The 15,670-nt window shown below is 42.5% G+C and overlaps 1 protein-coding gene across 3 annotated transcripts in view; it reads left to right on the top strand.

The window, feature by feature from the left end:
• Positions 1-15,670, top strand: part of fnbp1b (formin binding protein 1b) — a 64,237-nt gene that overhangs the window by 12,141 nt on the left and 36,426 nt on the right. For all 3 annotated transcript variants that reach the window (XM_080510508.1, XM_080510510.1, XM_080510509.1), the window contains exons 2-4: positions 8,915-9,030; positions 12,748-12,804; positions 13,652-13,799. In XM_080510508.1, coding sequence (XP_080366634.1) covers positions 8,915-9,030; positions 12,748-12,804; positions 13,652-13,799 — 321 coding nt within the window. The remainder of the gene's footprint in view (positions 1-8,914; positions 9,031-12,747; positions 12,805-13,651; positions 13,800-15,670) is intronic.

Below are 15,670 nucleotides of genomic sequence, written 5' to 3'. Positions count from 1 at the left end.
GAGCTGATGTATAATAACTCAATCAGTTCCAACTTGCTATATCTGTCTGTAGCCATTCAACAGGGATGGGAGATATTTTGTCAAAAGGCCAGTCTGGAGAACTTCTTGTTTCCTGACGAAACGGGAGATGATATTTACCTGTTTGTTGATAATCTGCCGTGTAAAAGCAGATTAGTACATAAAGCGTCACCGCGACACCTTCATATTGGGAATATTCCAGAGTGCAAAGTTTGCCTTATTCCATTGAGTTACGTAAGCATTAAAGAGCTTTACCCTCACCCACCCTCACCCCCCCCAAAAGAACAAAAACAGCTCAGCGGGAACAATGGCTAATGTGTGTTTACTGGCCAAGCAGGATTAATCCACAGAGCAGCCTATTGGGTGCTAAAGGTAGTCAGGAGGGCCATGGAGTAATCAGATTAATAACAGCGCCATTTAATCAAGTTCTGTGCTGGTAACCACATTAGTTCTCATGATACCGTTCGTTCTGACTGGTCGCATGGTGTCGATTGATCCTCATGAGATGAAGATGTGCTTGGATATATAATACCTTTGGATTCTGCACTTCTGTACTCTGGATTCTATCTAAACTTTGTTGGAATTTAATTTGCTCTCAGACTTGTTCTTTTGTTTCACCCCCCTCCTCCTCCTCTTGGATGGATTAACTCAGTTTGTTCTTCTCCATATGTTACTGCATTAATACCATGAGCATGTTGCGTCGAAGGAGCGAGTTTTTTGTCTTCCTGGACAACACGTTTTCTGTGAAACCAGAAAAAGAGGAGCCGAAAGAGGAGCGCCAGCTGAGTGCGTATGAAGAGTATCTGCAGGTGCTGCTGCAGATGAAGATGACCAGTGCTGTAAGTGAGCAAAGAAGTGATTGTATTTACCTAATTGTCTTTGAGTTCACCGGACTGGGTGAGGTTGCATGTGGTGCACTGGATGTTTGCGGCGACACAAGAAAAGAGAATACCTCTCTGGATGATGAATAAATGCTGCAGGTTTCTTTTTGATGTCCGTGAGTCTCGGCTATTATGACTCACAGCTGAGAGGCAGCAATTTCCTGTTACTTAACGGCCACAAAAAGGTTCTCTTATTGAGGAAACCAACAGCTCAAACGTAATTCTTTTTACCAGCATTAATAGAGAAAGGTAGCAGGTTACATAATGGTCAAAGCCATGTTTTGGGAACATGATACCGTGGGTGTAAATATAAATATGATAGCAAATGAAAGTCATATTTTCCATTGAGTTGTGTAAGTGCGTGATGTATGCAATCTGCTCAACACCCAGGAAGTTTGCCTCAAAGTGGCACTGTGAAGTATTGCACAAGGTTTTTCTTCTACGGTTTCTTCACACGACACCTGAATCATAGTTTGTGATTTATTTAGTGCAGTCTGAGCAGCACATTTAGCCCAGCAGTGGCAACGACTTCTTTGTTACACAAGATGGTTTCCAGGGCTTTTCTAACATTTGGCTTTCAAGTGTTGTTTCTGTAATTAACGTGTTTTCTCTTATTAAACTGTTGTTTTCGCCATCCTACTTGGAGCCCTTTGTGTAGTTCATGTCGTTTTGATCTTCAAACTGAGAAAACTAAATCTAAAGGATAAAAAGGAGCTTCCAGTGGTGGGTTAAATATCTAATACAAGCAAAACAGGTTGGATCTGCATCTAAAAATAGTATTATTTTATTTGGTAAGCATTCAGTTGGAATCTTTTTAAATGTTCAAGTGAAAAATGTTAAAATGTTTATGTAAATGTTCAAACAAAAACTGTTTTTCCTATTTAATCATACCATCAAGAACATTGTCGGAATCCCTGAGATCCCATAATAGCGGTGTTGAGATGACCATGTCCAAGCGGGCACGGAGAGGAAATGTATGAACACGTGTGCGCACGCCGACACACTTTCTTAAATTTCAGACCGGCAGAGGCGTTGTTGCTATTAATATCTACATGGCATGCAAACAAGCGCTCTTACACATAAGGTCACCCGCTGCCCCAAACAGCTGCTCATATTTTGCAGAAAGTTTTGCGTATGTTTGCCTCTGAGTGCTTTTCTTCATGCTGTATTTATACGTATATTCTCTGGCAGGCGGTTGATGACCCATCCCGAGGAGCAATTATTAATGTGTCTTTGTCAATGTCAGTTCAGTTGCCACTCTTTGGCAATCAAAGAGTAGAATATGTGTCGGTTGCTTTGAAGCATAAAAGGTGTAAAGAACGGATTTTTATGTATTTATGTGTCGAAATTCTCATCGACGGGGTCAGAGGTTGCCGACCCTTCAACCTTTAATAACCCGGAGTTAAATAGCTGAGGGCAGCTTATTCAGTGAACTGCCATCTTTGTTTATGTGTGTGCACGTGCACGTTGGTATACGCGCGCGAGGCAGCCGCCCCTCTTTCCTGTGACTCTTCTCCGACACTGGGGTTACACCAGGCTATGGAGGCATTGTTCCGCCTTGCTTTCTTGGACAAAGACCAGTGTGTGTTTCTGAGAGGGTTTGGCATCCCCACCAAATATTTGTTCTTGCTGCTGGACGCCCACGGTGCTGAGACACGGCCAAATGCTGCGTTTCTCCGTCTGCGGTGTGTCCGGTCCTGCTGTGGTCAAGCTGTATGCAGCTGGGAAATTTGTATTCTAAAGTAACGTGCAAGTAACTGATCTTTCATGAAATGACTCAGAATCACTGGGGTTTCCGTGAACTTGTCCTTATGAAATTGAAACAGTTTGAGAGCTGCTGCCTTTCTCTGGTAGCTTCAGCAATAGCTGATGCAGTTTCGCTATTTCACTGCATAAACCTCGAACTAACTCTGCTGTATCTAGCATAAACCATTAGCCTGTTTCCAGCATACCTGTAACGAATTAGTTCAGAAATCAGAACTGGCAACGTCCACACGGTACAGCATGTTCCTCCAATGATTGAATCAATCATAAACGGACCCATACAGAGCAATTTTCGACATGCTGAACCCATGGTGACAAAAAGATAAAGCTAATTTAAGGTTCCAAAGTAACTAGTTACATTTTCTTACTCCTCTACTGCCAACTTAGGACCCCTTTTATACAAACTTTTCAGGTGAAAACAGAAAACGTTGAGTGTCCGTTTACACGATAACAGTGCTCAGGAGGGAAAACGCAACTTTTCTGAGATGCTACTATTGCCACTATGCTACTATTGCCACTATTATAGTAAATAGTCCTTTTGCACATGGACAATAACAATGGCGGCCTCCAGAGTGTATTAATTCTCAATCCAAATTCTCCTAGGACTTGGTGGTTCCATAGCTCAGAGTCCATACGAAAGTCTGAGTGTGCTTGCCGTTGATAATGTTTATAGCCTATTGCTCTCTAATATGTGTGTAGTTTCATTACAAAAACAACCAACAGTGCCAACTCATAATGAATACGTCTGGATGAACACAGTTTCCCAGTTTTCATCTGCAGTTTGGAGTTTGCCAGCTAACGAGAGTCCTGATATAACTCGAAATAATGTGACGAGGCCACATGGAAACCCGTCTTCAGGTGTGAAACAATTGCCGAGGACTCCAGATGGGCATGCAGAGGACTAAAGAAGCGCTGAGCTGTCCGCCTGCTAACAAATCGAACCATGAAATCGAAGACAAAAGCATTTAAAGGCTTCTTGTCTCATTGTCCTCACTCCTGCCACCCCTGCTCAACATCTGTCCCCTCAGCCTTTGTGGAGCGCTCGCCCTCCGCTTTTGTGTGGGGGTCTCTCTTTTCTTTGTCTGTCTTTTCTCTGACAGGTTTCCTCTCAGTGGGGAGGCTTCACGCAGCCAATACTGACACAATGTGAAAGCTCGAAGCTAAGTTTGGAAAGTGTGAAACTGAATTGTGAATGCATGAAAGCCAGATGGAGGTTGAATTCATTCATACAGCTGCATCAAAGTGAGGTCAAATAAACTTTGGTGTTTTGCGCCATACAGTTATATCGGATGAATTCATATTTATTTCGCCGTTTGGAGGTCAGTTTATGTAAATCCTGTGATTGTGGCATGAAATACCTGTCCAGCACTAAACTTTCATCATTTGCATCTAAATTTACATCTTGTTTTTTAATTCATTACACGACCACAACCCCATTCCTGTGAGTTGTTCTTTCCCCTTGGTTGGACAATGAGACTGCTCCTTCTTTTATTTCTGCTCCTGTAATGCTATATTGATTTTGCTGTGATCATCAGAGCAGCAGACAGTCCTCTGCAGGGGCGGTAAGGCTCCAATAAAGTTACGCGTGTCCCCAGGAGTGTTTGTTCCGATGATTTAACTACGTCGTAAAGTCTCCCTGCTCCACTTTTGCTGATCTGACGTTGGGATCGGGTTCTTGATCTGTGAACCTATTATCTTGACTCCGTCGTGGAAGAAGATCAGTTCGTTTTTGTTTTGTAGTCATACAAGTGAAATACCTTGTTTTTCAGACGTCTACGCTTCATTTTGATCCCACAACAACACATTACTCTCCAATTTAGATCATTTTTGCTGCTCAAGATTTGATCGCCAAAATATCTTTGCTTGCAAAATGGCATATTTCCAGGTTAACATCTGACTCTTAACTTCTGATGATGTTGTGTCACAGCAATGTTTTTACTCTCTGCTGCCACTCTGATAGAATTGAGGAAAAACAGGAGAGCTTCTCTCCAAAATGTAAGTTATTAAAATTTGCTACTTTGTCATGTTTGTGAGCTCATTTATCACAATATTTATCATATTAACAGTCTTCATTGTGTGGTCATGCTATGTTGTCCAATTAGATTAGATTAGATCAGTGTATCTGCATGGTTTGCAAAAAAAACAAAAACATACTGGAATTACTTGAGGAAAACATCAAACAATTACATAAAAGACAGAATAAAGACTATAGAATGCAGAGGAATATCTTTAGAAAACACAAACACACGAAGAACCTGCAAATTCCACACAAAAATAAAACCTTAGGCTGGTGATACAAACAGAAAACCACCATATTGAAGGCATTAAGGTCAGTAAGGCCTCAGTATAGGTGAAGTTGGAGTACTTTAAGCAAAATAGAAGCTTAAAACTAACGTGTGTTATTTCAGATTAACCGACCGTCGGATACTTTACTACAAAAGGAACAGTTGGAGGTCAAGTCAGTTGGTCCTTAAACAAGCAAATATATGTTTTCCTACAGCCGACTTATATTTAGTAACCACCTAGGCGTCCCCCTTTGTTCTCTGCTGGAACCTGTTTCCCATTTCCCGGATAATAAAACACATTTAGCTACACGGTTCTATTTATTATCTTTCGTGTACGGCCACAATGGTGCATGCAGCGAGTGGGACTACATCCTAAAATAATAAGCAGAATGGGCTTGCTTGTCCCCCCCCCCACTCGTTCCCTCCCACAGGACCAAGGTCAGGTGTCAGAGGCCTCAAATGGAAGAGTGGAAGAAAGTCCAACGCAGGAGAGGAAGTTATTAGGTGTTAGTGGAGCTTTTTTACAATGGTCTACATAAACATGACTGTAAATTAGATAACTTTTGACTTATAGACACTGTTAATTTTGCACACATTCACCTGAGTATGCAGCCAGGTCATAAAATCAACTCTTGTGAGAGAATATCTACAAAATAAGCTTTAAATGTTGGTTTTTGCTATGATTAAAACCACTTGTTAAGATTTATGTACATCTGCAGTTTCTCCCATATCCACCCACCATTGCTTTGCTTTGATTAAAAAAAAACCCTGAAATCTCCAGACTTGGTCAATTGTTTATCCACAATTCAAAAACGATTCCATTCTTATTTACCCACCGATACATGCCATGAGACAATTACACGCATTCACATTCACTCAATTTTAGAGTCACCAAATATCATCGAACACAAGGCTTTGAATTGTGGAAGAAATCCGGAGTGTCTGTAAAAATAAAGAGGAAGAACCTCTGAACTCGTATTTTTGCTGCGAGGTGAGACACAACCATGCGGTCCCCAAAATTAGACATTCATTTTGAATCACTACATTGGAAACCAACTTTTCGTAAACTTTCATTTACACGAGAACTGTGCTCGGAGCCACTGAAAATGTACATTTTTGTGAACGTTTTGACTCTCTGGAAACGGGGGGGGACGACATTACTTTTCTGAAACAAAAACAATGTGTCTTCTCTTGCCACGCCGTGGCGTAAACGGGGTCTAATTTGGTTTCTAAACTATCAGTTGAATACTTCACAAAATAGGTCATTTCCCAGAGAAAGCCAACATACTTTTAATAGTTCTGTTTGATCACACATATGGACTTTACGATCGCTTTGATGAGTTTTTGTTTCATTGACTTGTTCTGATTTCCGCTGCTAAAGTTCGTTATCTTCCTCTCCCCCTTTTTACAATTGTGTCACTGCGTCTGGTTTTTATGTCGAGACGGGAATGTATTTTTCATTGTCTTGAATACTTTACAACCTGCGATGATGGGGGGGCCGGGGGGGGTTTGATTTAATGAGCTCGTGGGACTACAGTGAAAAAAAAAAGTCGCTTAGACTCATTTTACTTTAATGTGTTGTTTTCTTGCATGGATCTTTCCCTCCAATTCATAATTTATTATTCTCCTTCCCCTCTTGTACCTGGGAAAATGCTTTGTTGACTGCTTTTTTCCATTTCCCCCTCCTGTCTGATGTGATGTTTGCAGAGAATGATCTCAGAATGACTCATGATAGCAGCTCATCTTATTGTTGGTATTCTTTTATTTGTATTTGGTTTTTTTTATAAAGCAGCAAAGTGAAGGCGCATGGGGGGGGTGGTGGGGTGGTGGTAAAGTTTAGACGACTCCAGCTGCAGGGCTTGGTTTCCCCCCCTGAATCTAATCCACTCCCATGTAATCCCGCCTCTTCTGTCCTTTCAAGCCCCCCCCCCCTCCACCTCCTCCTCCTCTCTCTGTTTTTCCGCTCTCTTGCCATCCTCCTCTCCCATCCCACTTATTCCACCTTACGCCTGACGGAGCATTGAGCCTGAATGCTGTGGGCTAGCCGCGGCCTCAGCTCTCACAGTGCGTCCTTGAGTGAGCCACAGCGCTGCGTTCGGCTTCTCTCCTGCTCCGCTGGATTCTCGCCTCCTCCCAGGAGATCTGGATTTTCTTGCTACAACTGTGCAGCTTCTTTTGTCATCGTGTGGGAGTGAAGGGGTGGTGGGAGGGGGAGGCGGCGGCCGGGCGGACGTCAGGAGGGGAGGTCAGCAGACATTGTTTCCCAACCCCGGCGCACTCTCTCTGTAATCTGCGCTTGCTCCAGTTTGGATACCTGGGACATGGTTTTCACTGGAGCCCTCTCCGACCCGACGTCAGCCTTTTCGTCTTAATTTGGAGTTTTAAAGCAGTTGGATGGACGTTTCCTGGATTTGGATATTTCAATAGGATACACATTCCACCGCTGAGGCACAGTGGATAAGATGGTGCCCCTGCAAAAAAGGGTAATACTGAGTTATGCGTGTGGAGGAGGCGAGGAGGCTTCGGTGTGCATTATGTGGCTGCAGTGATGTGCCTTGCTTGTGCTTTCTGTTCGGTGCCCTCTGGATGGTTGCTGTCTGGGCACAATGAAGCAAATGTTGTTTGATTCCTGTAATTGGCACATTAGGTCTGAGACTGAATAAGCTCTTGAGGCATTAATGGATCAGAGAGGGGGGGTTCATGTAGGTGCAAGAAGAAGCAGGGTATTGATGTCTGAACCCAGTGGAACCGAGGAAGGATAACAGTGAGGTTTAAAAGCCATTCCAGTAAAAATAATCACATTTGTTACCTTTCATCTTGCCGCTCCTCTTCTGTATTGTGGCCTGTTGATGAGCGATTGCTCATTGAAACTGACTAACAAAGCTGACTGGAACACCCCCCCCCCCCCTCCACTCTTTCTCCTTGAAAGTGCCGTCTTTTGTTTTCCACGAGTGCTCCAATTGTGAACCGTTAATTTTAGAGTGCTTTTTTTTTTCCTCTTCCATTCCAAGAGTGGTCAAAAGATTTCCTCACACGTTGCTACGGCATGATGTGGCTTCAGAAAAGCCATAAAAACTACTTTGTCTTGGATTATTCTCAAGCTGCAGTCTGAATAAAGAAAAGCCAGTTAAACCCCATTAAAAGAAAATGTACCTGTGAAGTGCTGCTCAACTTTGTTGTGGGAGGCTGTAGTGCTTGTAGTGTACATCTTCAGCTTTTCATCACCACAACCGCTTCCTGTGTCTCTCATTATGAGAGAGCTTTTAATGCACCCTGCTTAAACGTATACCGCTTTTCTTTAGAATCAGACGCAGAGTTTCATGCAGACACTTTACCTGCTCAGTGAGTTGTGGAAGAGGAGCTATTCGTTGGATTTCAGACATGTTGGAAGAGAGGATGGGGGACTGTTGGAGCTACACTAAGGTCTTTTGTTTTTTTTTCATGATTTCTAATTCTGATTTCGGATTAACAATAGCGTCATCGTCCGGAAAACCTTCACTGGGGCATGTGTTTGAGTGTGTTTATCGCTATCCCCAGATGAAACGCTCGCTTTCTTGAAATTTCTCGACGTGACCAAAGCCAACAGAAAGCTCATTTTTTTCCTCACATGTCATGAACAGATGAAGGAAAGCGAGTCCAGGCAGAACAGCTGTGTTTGGTTATCAGACTGCCGGCGCCTGTTTTTACTATGAGCTACTCTTCGCCTCCGTGTCAGACTTTGAGTGATATTAAGCACAGATAAGGTCGATGGCGAGACTAAAATGCTGAAATCAGATTCTGAAAACAATGCTTCAAATGGTTGTTGACGAATTTTCATCCTTCCACAGTGTCTCAGTCAAATTGATTCAATCATTTGTCACGCTCGTCAACTTCTCTTTTGTCTGTATGTTAATCAAATGTGTCTCCCCTCGTCTCCGAATGATGTAATCATTACCTCTTCTCTTTTCTTTTTTTTTTAACCTGCAGGATCAGTTTGACAACTTGGAGAAGCATACGCAGTGGGGGATTGAATTTGTGGAGAAGTACACCAAATTCGTCAAGGAGAGATCAGAGATTGAAATCAGCTATGCAAAACAAATTAGGTGAGTACCCGAGAGTGATTCATATGACGGATTGTAGCACATGCTTTACAGCTCAATGACTTGATGATCAATTCGACCTACTATCGTGTCCTCGAATTAAGAGGCTGACTTGCTCATGGTGTTCACCTTGATCTGTGACTTTCCTCTGCAGACTGAAATGAAACATGCCACATGGGATTTAATGCTTTGGTGTATTACCTCCTTATAAGTTCATTGCAGGGAAGCAGCATATCTTTTTTATTTGTAATGCAAGCGGAAAAGGATGTCTTTCCCCCCTCCATCCTCTGTGTTTTGTCTGTGTGTCTGCCGCTCTCTCTCTCTCTCTCTCTCTCTCTCTCCGGCGTGCATGCGGTTATTGCTGGCTTCAGGCAAGAGGAAGTCAGGTTGTATGGGGGTGGTGGTGGTGGAGGGGTGGAGCTTGTGTTTCCATAGAGACTGCAAGGTATCAGCTTTATCAACCCCAGGTCTGACCCAGATTTTTCTTTTTTTTTCCCCCCTTCCTCCAACCACAAGTGTTGGCTCCACCCCCTCCATTTCTGCCCATGTTTTGGTGCAGCCGCTGATTTTCAAAAGCCCTTGATGGGCCCACAGTCATCCCGTGCACTGAAAGGGTTTCATCTCCTCCGGCCTCCCGCTTCCCAAGTCAGCTCAGTCGGGAATACTCCCACCCCCTTCACCAAATCCACAAATCTTTAAAAGAGGCCAGGCAATATGGCTAATGCTCTAAGTATTGACCCCAGCCCCCTATTTCATAGTGACGAGCCAATACCCCTGCGGTGTTTACGCGGAAACCCTCTTCGGACGGATCCTCCACAGAGCACGACACTCATCTTTTCGAGATTTAAGTCAGCTTGAGATAATAGGACTAGCTGTCTGTGCTTACATGCAACCATTATCCTCATATCTCTGCACACATTAACTCCTCATGCTTAAAATGTGTGAAAATATTAACAGAACTGCATGCTTTTCCCTTGTTATTGTTATTGTTTTTGTAGATGAGATCAGTTTCTCGTTATTTTTCAGCTTTTGTCAAAGTTTACTCGCAATACAAACAACTTGATACTTCTTGATAAGTGTTGTTAGAGCTACATAGTCTTTTATTGTATTTTAATGAGACATGAAATATGATCTGAAATGAACAAAAATGTACAAGTGATTCATTTAATTCAGTTAGTCAACACTAGTTTCTTGCTTTTTGAAGCTAAATTGCAACAATGATGAGCTCAAAACACGCTTCACTGCAGCTGCATGACTTCATCTTCATAAATGAGCTTATTACTAATAAAGCTAATAGAGCATGTTCATTAACTCATCTTTATCCATCTGAAAATGTTAAAATGACTTCAAAATATGCAATTTTAGACAAATAGATTGCAGGAGTGTGAGTATAAAGGTAATACAGCTCTGAAGGCATGTCTGCAGTAATCACTTAACTCCCCTGCTGGTTTTAATAAACGAAAGAGATTTAAAGACAGAGTGAGATATTAGTAATATATTTATGTTGTCGAGTTAAATGTGAAAACCAGTGTTGAACACAGACCTGATGTAAAAAAAGATATATGCAAACTTACTTCCTGATTTTGGATTCAGTTTTATTAATGAACCAAAAACGCACAATATGTACTCATAACTGGAAGTGTGTACAGGGAAGCATGAGTATTACACTTTTTACAGTGTTTTCAACACACTACCTCTTTTGTTTTGGTACTTTGACACACGTCAGAGCTAATTATCCTTTGTAATCAACTTAGCTCGTGGAATCGGGCTTAAATCCGACGGGCACACACCACCCCAAAGCAACGCAAAGCAATTAAAAGCGATAAACTAATGAAACTGGCCCGTTGGTTGAGCATTTCTGTGTTAGGAAGATTTTTTTTCTGTTTTGGAAGCAACAAATCTCTGCACATGTGATCCTAAAAAGGAAATAGGCATAATAAAAGATCTAGCTTAAATCAACAAAACCAGTGATTTTCAGACAAATTTTACTTTATAGACCAGGAGATTAACTGTGAAAACATTTTTTTTTTTACACCAGTACAGTAGAACTAGGTCAGTTGAGGGGGCAGTAATTATTGATCACCAGCTGTAGAGCGGAGATTAGTAGCTGTAACACAACTGCAGAGGAAGTTCCTACACGAAACAACGTACATTCCTTAACAAATGAACGGCATCTCTAGCTATTACTCTACTTTGTGCCATTTCTGTCACCATACCAACCACACTCTGCGCTAATCCAGGAGTAATCCTCTTCTCTTGCATTGCTGTAGTAAACATGCACAATGCTTCGGGTCTAGTCATTGCAGGGCAATGCATTAATGCCCCCTCCTCCTCCTCCTCCTCCTCCTCCTCCTCCTCTTCAACCCCCAAATTCCAGTCTGGCATAATCCAGAACAAAGTAGTCTTGCTATCAAAAGAGACCGAGTGAGGGTGAAAAATGCCTTGACGAACCAGCGCAGATATCCTCTTCCAGCGACTTTAAATATAGAAGCGTGTCATTATTTATGTGCACATACCCAGACACTCTGTACACAAATACATGCCAAACCGGACCTATTTAATCCTTCTTAATAGGAGCTGGGCTTTACCCTAATTTTGATGAGTTTGCCATGGGGGTGAGTGGGGCAAATACAGTCTGTCACATGGCATCTGGCCTTGACTGAATGAATGAGTGGGAATCGCTGCTATAATTAGACGTGCGGTGAGTAGGGCAGATAGCGAAATAGACAGATAGATCTGCCTAGCAACAGTGCAAACACCACCAGGGAAATTGCGTGTGTGTGTGTGTGTGTGTGTGTAGGGGTTGTGTGGGCAGAGAGAGCGAGCTGCAGACCTTACATGTACAGCTTTTTCTTTTTTTTTTAAACACATGAATTATTCAGCGAGGCAAAAATTAAGGTTGCCCTTTTACAAGATATGCAAGATAAAGCATTTAGATGCCAAAACAAAAGGCAGTGGAAGATTATTTTGTCTTTGTGTTTTCTGACGGTCTCTGTTTTCACTTCGGAGCTCATTTTTTTGGGCCTGTGTTTGCTCTGCAGCAGTGCTCTCAATCGAGACAAAGACTCCTGTAGGCATCTGCTCGCCATGTGCAGCCACAGCCATCAGAGCAACAGTATACGTTATTATGTGTTGCTGACAAGAGTGCCAGTCCGGCGAGGAGCATGTCACAGTATCTCTACAGAACGACAAGCGATGTGGTGGTCGTCTGCCTCATGTTGCAAGATTGAGAAAACTGACTTATAAATACTCAGATATAACGATTCAGGACTACTATTTAATGCTTGTTCCTAACGTCACTCTGACATGTTTCATTTTATCGTCACACAACGTCTATTATACATCTTTTTTTTTCTTCCTCTCACTCCGCTCATGTCTGTCATGCAATGTAACATACAGCCAGAGTCAAAACAAGGGCAACAGTCGCATTGGGAGCAGGCACTCTTGTTTCTGGTGACTGGCTGCTCATGCATGCTCGCATAATCCCCCCCCCCCCAGGGCAATGATTTACAACCTGAGGAGAGGGGAAGAGATGAAGGAGCAGACAGCACTCTGCTGGATTGAATGGTGCTCTGGAAGATGCTTTAGCAGCTCCATGAGGGTGGCATCAGGGAAATATAATGGGAAATGTTGCACTGCTATCTGCAGACTGGGCACTTTGTAAAGATACAGTAAGAGATGTCTTGTCTTTTTTTTTTTTGCCCCCCCCTCCCCCACCAGGAACTTATCAAAGAAATATCAACCTAAGAAGAACTCACGAGAAGAGGAAGAGAGCAAGTAAGTTTGAAGTGTCCTCCCTGTCAAGTGCTATAAAAGAACAGTTTGACATGCTTTTTTTTTTTTTTATGAAATACACTTCAGAATTATTTACTGGTAAGCCACAAAAACAAAACCTGAACAAAGCAAAGCGCATCTGTATGGTCAGGATCTCAAGGATGCTCATACAGGCAGATTATTAGGGGCTCGCTTGTTGTTATTGTCGATACCTTTATGTTTGGGGTCTCGGTTTTTATATTTTGCTACTTCTTCATGAATGCACATGAAGCAGAAGTCTTATCAAAGTTAACATGATTCATATCTGTGAATACAAAATAAAAGAAGCTGCGGCAGGTGGAGGCAGTGCCATGTGGTCTGTTGCCTGTTCACATCCTTTCAAAGTAAGAGGAGGAAGTGGAAACCACTGGCATTTGCGTCTGCTCAAAAGATCAACCAGCTGATTGGCCTTGCTTTGGGCAAGCTTTTTATTTAAAGGACCGATCTTTTTTATTCACTCAATGCAAAAGCGCCAATTCCGTCCTGAAATACAAGAGCACCTTAAAAAAGGATATCATTGAAAGGTTGAATTAAAAAAAAAAAATTTCATAGACTGAAAGGATTTAAGCATTTAAAAAAAGAAATTGCCGAGCTAAGATTTTAAAGCATAAAGCAAAAAATATTTTAGATGCTTGACATTCTGTATAGTGCTATCTAATTGTATATATACAATTTCCACTTTTGAATTGAATTACTGAAAATAAATACACTTTGCATTTAAATTTGCACCAATGTGTTGCTTTTTTTATTTTCAGTAACATTCCCTTTATTTTCAAGCGCTAACCTCTTTCTCCTGACGTCGCTCCACCAGGTACACCTTCTGTCGAGCGTTCCTGTCGACACTTAATGAGTTAAACGACTACGCTGGCCAGCATGAGGTCATAGCGGAGAACTTGACGTCCCAAATCATCGCCGACCTTTCGCGCCACCTGCAGGAACTCAAGGCTGAGAGGAAATCGGTGAGGCTTTTTTTTAATTCTTTCTCATCTGTTTGATTTGTACTTCGATTTGGTTCTTATTTCCCCAAATCAAGCATTTAACAACAGACAGAGTGGGTTATGAGAAACCAAAGCAGCCCTTTTCCTTCTGCACATGCTGCTCTCAGTGAAGTGAGGTCATCGCTGAGTAAATATAGATGCACCCAAAGGCTCACCAGAAGTTGAGAACGTGACTGACTGAGTCCTTTTCATGGAGCACAGTCATAATCTCTCTTTCATCACAGACTTTTAAACCACTTCACAAAAGGTTGGAGGACCGCATGCTTCTCTTACATATTGATGTCACTTTTCTCAAAAAAAAAAAAAAAAACCAAGGGAAAAGGGGGATTTGGGAGAGCGATTCTGGCCTGCAGCGTCTGATACATATAGGCAACAATGCGGTGCCCATTAAAACCCATGGAGTCGCCTGAAGAGGTGGAGAAGAAGAAAAGAGAGCCACCCGACTGGAACAAGTGCTTTTCTGAAAAATCTGTCATGAGCTCTTGGAGTCTTGGAAGTCCAGCTGAGGGAAATGAAGTGGAAAACCAAAAACCCAAGTGCTGCTCAAAGGCACAGCTACAGTTTTTTTTTTTTCCCCTCTCTCTTTTGGAGTGTTCTTTCATTTTTCAGTAGCAAGTATCATCACCGCTGCAGCACTTACCTTGATGTCCTGAACCACGTTATTAGTAATGTGACTTTATTTGAAGCTGAGTGAAGGACAAAGGGGGGGGGGGGGGGGGGGGTTTCCAGTGAAATTGTACCTCTTCCCGGCCCGTTTTGCCCTTTTTAGCCTGCTTTGGCTCACCATAGCGAAGCTCTCTCACACATTTGTCTCTTGTCAAAGAGGAAGCTCAAACAGACCCGTGCTGCATTCAGGCTGCAGGATGTCACTTTGACACCACTCTTCCTCCTCGTTTATCTGCCGTTTTCCTCTCCTCTCCCGATGATAATCTCTCTAGCTCTCCGTGATTCTCCTCCCATTCCCCCCCTCCGCTGCAGCGCCACGTTTCCCCCCCCGCTGGATATTGTTGATCATATGTCATGTGACTTGACTAAAAAAGCCGACAACAGTGTTCCTTCAGTTTGTCGCGGCTGGGGGTTTCCCTTCGTAAGCATGAGTCCCATAATTTATCTTATCCGAACAGAGGATCGTTTCATTTAAAGGCATTGGGCAAATAGTTTCTCAGTCATAATCAGAACAGTGGCCTTGTAGGGGAAATGTTGTCCACTAACATCTCATCTTGTTTGTCTTTTGTAAAGTTTCTTTTCTCAAAAGACACATTCATTCAACTTCATGAATGGTGGAGAACGACACTCTTTGGCATGCTGAAATGTCGAAAAGACTATTGAGTTTTAAAGAAACTGAAATAAACGCTTCATGGGCATTGGTTACAGAAAGATACTGGATTTTATAAAAGGGCCTATTCAAGCTTTGGAAAAACGACTTGACTGATTTTCTCAATGGAGTTTGTGAGCAGTCGCTCGGTTTTCAATCTCATTTGGAGACTTTTCCTGTGTTTCTTTTTGAGCGGTTCGTCCAGACCCAGACAGTGGGATTAGAGGAGGGAGAAGTCCTGCCCCTTCTGGGTTTATAAGGGAGCTCACTGGGCAGGTAAAACTCACACCACGACCCCAGAAGGAAGGGAACAAAATAATGCCTCATTAGTTCCATGTGGGGTAGTTTTATAACTCACCCCGCCTTGCCTTTCTTGTTTCCCCTGGGTGGACCTCTTAGCTAAGCTAAGCTCTGGGCAAGACTTGTTATTTCAAGGGATTTTAAGAGCATAGATATGCTTGTTTTGATAGAAGTGGAGGCAGATTTTGTAACATGATTCTAAAAGGTACTGTCTCAC

Source organism: Blennius ocellaris (assembly GCF_963422515.1).
Source record: "Blennius ocellaris genome assembly, chromosome: 15".
Taxonomy (NCBI): Eukaryota; Metazoa; Chordata; class Actinopteri; order Blenniiformes; family Blenniidae; genus Blennius; species Blennius ocellaris.
This window is presented reverse-complemented; position numbering and strand designations above follow the sequence as displayed.